The following is a 9007-nucleotide window of genomic DNA, read 5'->3' on the forward strand; positions in this document are numbered from 1 at the left end:
TATCTGTGCCATTCAATATAGCTGCTTAGCTGCTAGCTGAGTGTGGCTATTGGACACTTAACATGGGATTATCTTATATGAGGGACTGAAATTTAATTTTCCTGAAGCCTAGCTAATTTATAGCTAACTGTGAATAATAACACATAGGCAGAATGGAGGATAATCAGATGGTGATCTCAGTGACAGAGGAAGAGGCCCCTTCCTCAACCCTAAGCTAAAGATGAATTTTGCAGTCAACCTTGTACGTCTCTAATCACTGACCCTAAAGAAGCCCACTGACCCCTCGGTATTATCACTGAGGCCAAGGAATCACTGTCTGACAGAATCACATGTCTGGCCATGGCATGGGGCATGGAACTCGTTTACACAGGTCAGGAAAGGGTGCCAAGACCACCACTCAGCTTTGGCCCATTGTTTTGTGTGGAGAACTTCATTCTCAGTGGCCTTAAGACTGCAGAAGGAATAAAGGGAAGTTTCCAAAAGGGGGATCCCTTACTCGGGGATGGCTACACTTTACCTGATAGACAAGATTCTCACAAGGTGGACTATTAACCCTTCCAGTCCATAATCCACTTCTGCTTTCCTTCCAGCTTCCTGGGTCCTTGGTAACTGGGAATTGACAGTACTTTCACCATTAATCCACAAGTTCCATAAAACCAGAACAGTGCTGTCTACTTTGAAATATTGCAATATACTGGTCTGTTTGGAGGTAAAAGGGGTGAAGCCATTCAAAGACAGCACGAACTTCGAACTGGCCTCCGAAGAGGAGTAAAAGGAAGTTGCCCAAAGAGCTGTGGCTTTTTGTTTGTTTGGCTTTTGGTTTTCAGAGATAGGGTTTCTTTGTGTAGCCTTGGCTGTCCTGGAACTCGCTCTGTAGTCCAGGCTGGTCTCAAATTCAGAGATCCACCTGCCTCCTGAGTGCTGTGATTAGGGGCATGCACCACTATTGCCTGGCTTAGGAGGTGTGCTTTGTATCCGTTATTTTTCCTGCCACATGGCAGTCCAGAAGGGGGTAAGCCCATGAGCAAAGGGGTTGAGGAAGTAGAGAGTCACCGGGCAAGGAAAGAGAGAGGTCTGGTGAGATAGAAAGACTGTAGAAGCAGGGCCTGGTGCCCTAGAGCCTGTGCCTGACGCGAGGACCTCGAAGCAGAGCACCATGGGATTCTGAGCCCTGTTCCGCCCTCATGGCCACACTCAATCTTCCCGCAGTCTACTGTGAGGTCATTTTCCAGGGACATGGCCCGGCACTTTTCCTGGGGCTGTCATTGTCTTTTTCCTGGAGTTGCTGGTCTGGTCCGAGCTGACAGTATCACGATGCTCCAGAGGAAGGACAGACGAGGACAGGAGCACGTGAAAAACTCGGCTGAGCACTGGGATCCAGCTGGACGAACAACAGACCCGCTTAGGCAGTTAAGAAGATCTTGCCTCCCATTCAATCAGGTTGAGAGCACTGACTGCTCTCCCAGAGGACCCTGGTTCAATTCTCAGCACCCACATGGCAGCTCACAACTGTCTTAACTCCAGTTCCAGGGCTTTGACACACCCTCACACAGACATATATGCAAGCAAACACCAATGAACATAAAATAAAAATAAATTATTTTTTAAAAAAGATCTTGCCGGGCGGTGGTGCTGCACACCTTTAATCCCAGCACTCGGGAGGCAGAGGCAGGAGGATCTCTGTGAGTTCGAGACCAGCCTGGTCTACAGAGCTAGTTCCAGGACAGGCTCCAAAGCCACAGAGAAACCCTGTCTCGAAAAAACAAAACAAAACAAACAAACAAACAAAAAAAGATCTTGCCTGACCAGGCAGTGGTGGCATGTGCCTTTAATTCCAGCACTCGGAGGCAGATGCAGGCAGATCTCTGAGTTTGAGGCCAAGTTGGTCTGCAAAGTTGAGTTCCAGGATAGCAGGGACTAAACAGAAACCCTGTCTTGAAAAATCAAAGGAAAAAAAAAAATGATCTTGCCTCCTGTAACCGAGGGAGCCTGATTATTACAGCCCTCTTTGGTTCCACTGCTGAGAGTGGGGGGGGGGGCTGTGAGAGTGATCGTAGCAGTGGGTTTGAGCCAGGGGCGTGGCTGGAGAGGAAAGTGTTTTTCAGGAGTTGAGGCATTGTCGGAAGGGCCACCATCCTCCACCACTGCCTCCTTCATGATGCCTTTTCCTCTGCTTTGTTTCATTTGGTTTGGCCACTTTGTTTTGTTTTCTTGTATGGCTTTGGCTTTTTGAGACTGGGTTTCTCCACATAGCTCTGACTGCCCTGGAATTCATTCTGTGACCAGGCTGGTCTTGAACTAGGAGATTATCCTACCTCTGCCTACCGAACACTGGGATGAAAGATGTGTACCACCACACCAGGCTCTTTGGCTGCTTTGTAAGACAAATAAATTCAGTAGTCTTCCCTCAGTTTTATAACTTGGAGATCACATGGGAAGCTGGGGCCTCATTCTGACTCTTCAGTGCAATGGGCTCACAGTGAGTTCCAAATGTGCTCGAGGTCACCAGTTACCATCAACCTGTAACTTAGCTTAGGGCTGCAACTTACCAGCTACCGTGGGAGTTCTCATTGGGGAAAGAAAGGTTGGGAACCCAATGACCCTTTCATTGAAATCAATTCTGTTTAACTTTCCTGATTCTAAATAGAAGAAATGTAGATTTGGGGCAGAACCGAAGGGAAAGGGATTTCCCTTGGCAAATTATTTGCAATTTGTGGGTTGGAGCTGACCCAGCTCTAATTCCCTCTGTCGTTGTGAGCACTGTCTAAAATGTGACTGGCTTATTAAAGAAGGAGTGCTGGAGGGGATCCTCCCAGAGGGACTGAATGAAACAGGAACAGAGCCAAAAGCCTCCCCCTCTCCCTCATCCTCCTGGCAAGGGCTCAGACCAGGAACTGCCTGGAACTTTACCTGCTGTTCTGTGCTCACTCCTGCAATGCTTGTGATCTGTGCCTTTCTTCAGCATTAATGGGCAAGCAAGCATTGCTGGATACTTAGAGAATGAAACTCGGTAGGTAGCATGCAAAAGAATGCATGTTGTTAAGTCACCATCAGAGAATATGATTGTGTGTAGGGAGGGTGCAGGGTGGGATCTTCCCTTTTAAAATACATCTCAGGTGATTCTGAGGCAGGCAGGCAGGCAGGCAGCATTTGAGAAACAGTGATGGACTTGGAACAGTCATGCACCAGCTCCACCATGTGGCTCCTCTGGGTTGTAGCTGCTTCTGTTGCTAGTACAAGACCTCAGAATCCAGTGCTTCTTTCTTCACTAGCAGTAGCTACTACTGGCACAATCTGAGGGATAGTCAGAAGGCTTTCTTAGAGGGGGTCTGGTGGGATAGACCTACAATCCCAGTTATTGGGGGACGTAGGGTTGAGACAGGAGGATTGCATGTGTGAATGGGATATGGGATGAGTTCAAGGCCAGTCTGAGCAAGCAATACAGCAAGATCCTGGTGGGTTTTTTTTTTTTAAGTAGAAAAAGAGCTGAACATATAGCTCAATGGTAGAATGCTTTCCCAGCATTTATGCAACCTTAGGTTCAAATCCAGCACTGACAGAAAGTCTTTGTTGACTGAGAAAGGTCTTTGAGGAGACTGCTGAATCTAGAATTCAAAGGTTCTCTCTTCTCCAGCACAGTTTTAAAATCACAGACAGATAATAACACACTCCACATACAGTGAGAGCAGGGTGGTACTACTGGGGTGTAGTTACAGCAGGTTAAAATATCTACACAACTAGAGTCTCTGTCTCTGTGTCTCCCAGCCTTCAGAGTCCTGAGCACTCTCCCTCCCTTGTTCCTTTGTTCTCAAGGGTTGTACATGAGGCACAGGAACCAAGGGAGAAGTTTTCAGACAGAGCTTCAGATAAGCTGTATTTTCTCTTTTTAAAACCTGCTATGAACAGACACCTAAAGAAAACCATGGATGTCTGTTTCCCCATCCCTGCTTCCCCAGGTCAGTACTGACATGGGAAGTGGTCCATAGATCTTTGCAATGAAAATGACCCCATAGGAAATGAATCTGAAAATTCCATTTATTAAAACAAATACACAGTTCATGTGGGGTAGAGATGTGCACACCACATTCAGCTTCTCCTGCTTTAACATTCTAATACGGGCATGAAGACTTCCACCTTTAATCCCAGCGCTCAAGAGTCAGAGGCAGGTGATCTCTGAGTTCGAGGCCAGCCTGGTCTACAGAACAAGTTTCAGAACAGTCAGGGCTACATAGTGAGACCCTGTTTTGAAGAAAAACAAACAAACAGAAAAAAAAAACAACCCAAACACAACAACCCCCCGCCATGTTCCTGTTCCCTTTTCTTTAAAGGTATTTTCCAGAGATCCTATACAGGAAAAGTATGGAGATCTCTAACAATTGTTGGGCTATGAGTCAGTATTTTACACATAATATCCATCATTTCCAGGAGCAGTAAGAAGCAAAGCGCTAAGGAAAAAGAAAAGGAATAAAAATCTCCTAAAGCCCATTGGCTTGATTTTCTCAAAATTCATTATGTGAATATAAGCATATGAGGGAAAGTATGACACTTATTTTTTCTTTAAATCTGATTATTTAAATTTTTTCTTACTTGCTTTCAAATTGAAAAACATTTTAAATTGGAGTTGGTGTTGAAAATGGTTTAAGTATTTTAATGGACATTGCATTATAAGTATGACATTTATTATTTCATAATTCCATGGCAGATTTTAACTACTATGCATATAGAAATGAGGCTCTTAAATAACTGAGTTGGTTTTCTATTAGTTATCTTAAGATAAAATTCTGCTGATGAAAAGCATGGTTGACATTCAAAAGAATTAAGCTCTTTGGAGACCCAAGTAAGTGAAAACTTTACCTCTTTAATAAATACAAACATTAATAAGTCAAAACGGATTTTGATTATAGCTCTATACTGAAAGATATGAAATTGTGAAAGAGACAAGATAGTTTCCTGAAACTTCGTTTCAGAAGGGGAATGCATTTTCTGCCTTCTCGTTCTGTAGGCATGCTCACAAAAAATTCATAATTCCTTAACTTTTAATTGCTCGACCTGTGCAAGGTGTGCCGTGAAGACTGTGATTATACTTTAATAGCTGCAGAGGTCTAAATTTACACAGAAGACCAGAATCCTAGTGATGCCCTCTCACCAGCAAGGAGTACCCCTAGTTAACACACGAACACATCTTGTTTCAGTTCTTAAATGTGGGACACTTTCAGCTGACTCCACGGTATTCTCAGTTGCACATGCTGTAGTTCTGTAAAGACTGACAGATTTTTTTTTCAACCACTAAATCTTCATGAGCATCCCACCAACTATAACAAACCCCCAAGATCTGACCAGAGAAAATTTGTGGAAATTGCATTCATGCATTGATAAATGTTCTGGTATCCTCTTCTTCCCACCTCAGGTATCAATTTTAATTGGACATATTTATTCTTTTATCTGAAGACCCATAAAAGAGTTAAAAATATTTACCAAATCTATTTCAAAATGGGTCCTTTCATCTTACTCTTCTCACAAAATACCCCTCCCCCAACACACAACAAACACACTTTTTAAAAGATGAGGGAGAGAATGACATAAGAGAAAGTAAAGTTAACTTGGATTTGGTGGTCTTTTAGGATTTGAAAACAAACAAGATGTACAGGAGACTGGGAAGAATGCAGAAAGCATACAAAGGGTTCCAGGGCCTTCCTTTGCTGATGGGGCTACAAGTACAATGGAAAAACAAAGGAGAGGAGAAGGGAGAGAAGGGGAGAAAAGATCCAATGTTTTTTTTTTTTGTGGGAAGAGAGAGTGCTAGCCAGAGGAAGCTGTAAATAGGGCACAGAGGCTCTGACAAACAGGGCAGAGAACAAAGCACTGATTGCTCTGACATTTTGGGGAAGTGAAAAATGAGGATCATGTCAGTGGGAAGAAGGGCCAGCTGTGGGGTTACTCAAAGTGTGCTTGGGGTGCTTTGTCTCTCAAACAGCTGGTATTCTGGGGGGTGTGCCTTCTCTGAAGCTGAGAGTTTAGTTCTTCTGATGTATGAGTTAAAGAGGGCCATAGTTTTCTAGTTATCAACATGGAAAATATTCTTTTACATATGATTTCCATGGTTCCTGGAGAGTGGGAACTTGCTGATATTCTGACAATGCCTTCCTAGGTCATGGTGGATCCCTGTCCGACATTCAGTGTGGGTTTACTGCACTGTCCTGGATCCTGGGTAAGCCCAAATGCTGTGGATTGGGGGAAATCTGATGTGAGGTGCTTATACCACAGTCCACTAGGAGGTATTTCAGGCATGGCTAAGGCGCTGAAGTCATCTCAATTTTCAAAACACAGAGAACTTTTCCCATCTCTGGCATCTTTTTCTCTCTCACTTCTCTTCTTAGCTTTCCAGCTGAACAACGAAACTTCTGAATGGATGCAACATGGGAACATTTTCATGCAGTATTACTCAAAAACTATCACAAAGATATGAAAGCACCAGTCACAACACATGATTTACATTTACTTGCAGAATCAAAACTATTATATACAAATATTAGGAACAGTGGTAAGAGAACACAGACAGCCGGCATTGTGTGTGTGTGTGTGTGTGTGTGTGTGTGTGTGTGTGTGTGTGTATTCTTTTTATTATTATTATTCTCGTGGAGACAGACTATGGGGAACATCTTTCTAAACATCACAGCTATTCACTTATCCTTAGAGTTCAGTTTAACACATAAACCCAGACTCATCTCCATGGTATTCTAATCGGGAGGGGTAGAGAAAGAGAACGGGAAGGAAAAGAACAAGGCACGAAGGACTAAACATGGATACCATTAAGTAGAACTGTGGCTACATGATACAGCAGTTTATCAGAGGGCATTTAAAGACAATTCTCATTCCCAGAAGGTCAGTCATATCTCAGCTCAAGACACTGGCTTTAATGTTTATTTTGTTTTTAAATATGAAGCAGAAATGTAAGATCTTAAAGGGATAGCAGGAAAGAAGTGACACCGATTTTGTTTTTTATACATTGCCCTCCTCCAGACAGGTCTGCAGGGTCAGATCTCTAAAGTTGGGAATGTGGAATTGGCTTCCATTCTCACAAGGGGACAATTCTTTAGACATGCACAGCCTGGAGTGTCCAGGATGGTTCTCCTTCCTCTCTTTAAATGCTGCAGACCAGAAAGGCGCCCACTTTGCTAGAAACTCTACATCAATGTCCCTGGAGCCCCGGCGGTCTTCATCTTCCTCTCAGAGACTTAAAGGATAGCGCAGAAGAACTTCTTCTCCCGAAAGGGGTTTTCTGAGGCTGGGACTGGGGTCAGCAGTGGGTCTTCCTTGGCGTGTGCCTCACAGTAGGCCATCAAGTCTGCAGCCGCCTTGGACACCTGCAAGGGAAGGCAGAAACTTGAAAGGACAGACAGGCATGGACCCAAACACCCCGGGTGCGGTTGCTCAAGTCTCAGCTTTGTGGTCCGCCACGTTTGGGTTCATCCGGATGGAAGGCCAAAGACTGAAAGTGAAGGGAGACACTCCACCTGCATAAACTTGGCCTCCTGATCTGCACACAAGGGATCAGTGGAACTGAGCTGACAGGACTGTTGCCAGGAGGTGAGAATCTAGGGTAAAAGGAGCCTCAAAGGAAAGGGCCACTTAACATCAGGGTCCTGCAACTGCCAACCCTATTATTCCACTTCTGCGCCCTTATACTTTAGTTGCTGTACCTGGTGGCAAGAATTATACAAGTGAGATAACCCTGAAAAGACATCCAAGACCTCATGTACAGGAAGCTTTTCACACAGGATTGTTACTATATATCTGTGGATAGCATATATCTTATAGAATATATATTCATATATATGTGTATATACATATCTATAGCTATTCCCCTGCTTTTCGGAATTCTGCTAGGAATGCCAAAGCCAGACTGGTACTACCAAGGAGGCATAGTTTCAAGTATATATATATACACACACACACACACACACACAGTGATACAATGTAGCACAGAATATATTCATCACAGTATCACTGTTTGTGGTCTCCAGCAGAGTGCTGCCCTGCTTCTGGAGAAGGTGGGAAGTTGCCAGTGGTGCTTTTCTTTGTGGTTGTTGCACATTTTTTGTTACTCGGGGAGGTAAATTTAATTCCACCAGTTCCACTAAGGTGTCCCATCTGCATGCAAAGCACTCAAATCCCTGGCTAGTTCCAAAGGGGGAAACTAATTCTGCACACACCTTTACCCAACTTGATAATAGCAAAATGAAAGGGAATTCACTGTTTCTAGGCTCAGCTCCCCGAAACAGGGGAAAAGGTCAGACTTAGAGGACGAATTGCAGCCATTTTTTTCGTCATGACTTTTACTTATTTGAGCAATATTCACTAAACAGGAGCTTAACTGCTAAGTAGCAGAGACTGTAAAACAGCAATACTGAAATCACATTTGTTAGGAAGAGATCTGGTGCCATCCACACCTACTCACCCACGATGCTCACATACAAACATGTGGCATGAAGTTTCTGAAGCAAAAACTTTTTTAAGATTTTATTTTTATTTCATGTATGAGTGCTGCATGCAAGTTTGTGTATCCTGTGTGTACATTGCTCCAAGAGGTCAGAGAGGGCATTTGATCCCCTGGGACTGGAGTAACAAACTGTTGTGAGCTGCCATGTGAATGCTAGGGACCAAACACAAACCCAGGTCTTCTGAAAGAGCAGCCAGTGCTCTTAGCCTCCAAGTCATAGCTTTAGTCCCCAACATGCTTTTTATGTCCCAGAAGATACTAGAGTGGGAAAAATTAATAACATGGAGTTTATATTTGAACAAATTATTCTGAATGATTTCCTTTTCAAATATATTTTGTTTCCTCAACTAGATTGCAGTCTCCTGTGGATGATAATCCAAACATCAAAATCTTATTAATAACTACATTAATTGCTGATATCTGTGACCTTTGCTATGTGTCAAAACCGTGTAAACCATGTTATACCAATCTGTAGATTGTGTGGTACATAGTCTGTAGAGCAGTACC

The 9007-nt window shown here is 43.6% G+C and overlaps 1 protein-coding gene across 2 annotated transcripts in view; it reads right to left on the bottom strand.

Moving 5' to 3' along the window:
• Positions 1–4017: 4017 nt before the first annotated feature.
• Positions 4018–9007, bottom strand: part of Gng2 (G protein subunit gamma 2) — a 100926-nt gene continuing 95936 nt past the window's right edge. For both annotated transcript variants that reach the window (XM_005367604.3, XM_026789546.1), the window contains one exon: positions 4018–7364. In XM_005367604.3, the coding sequence (XP_005367661.1) occupies positions 7236–7364 (129 nt within the window). In that variant the 3' untranslated portion in view covers positions 4018–7235. The remainder of the gene's footprint in view (positions 7365–9007) is intronic.

The sequence above is a fragment of the Microtus ochrogaster genome, unplaced genomic scaffold, assembly GCF_000317375.1.
Source record: "Microtus ochrogaster isolate Prairie Vole_2 unplaced genomic scaffold, MicOch1.0 UNK21, whole genome shotgun sequence".
Taxonomy (NCBI): Eukaryota; Metazoa; Chordata; class Mammalia; order Rodentia; family Cricetidae; genus Microtus; species Microtus ochrogaster.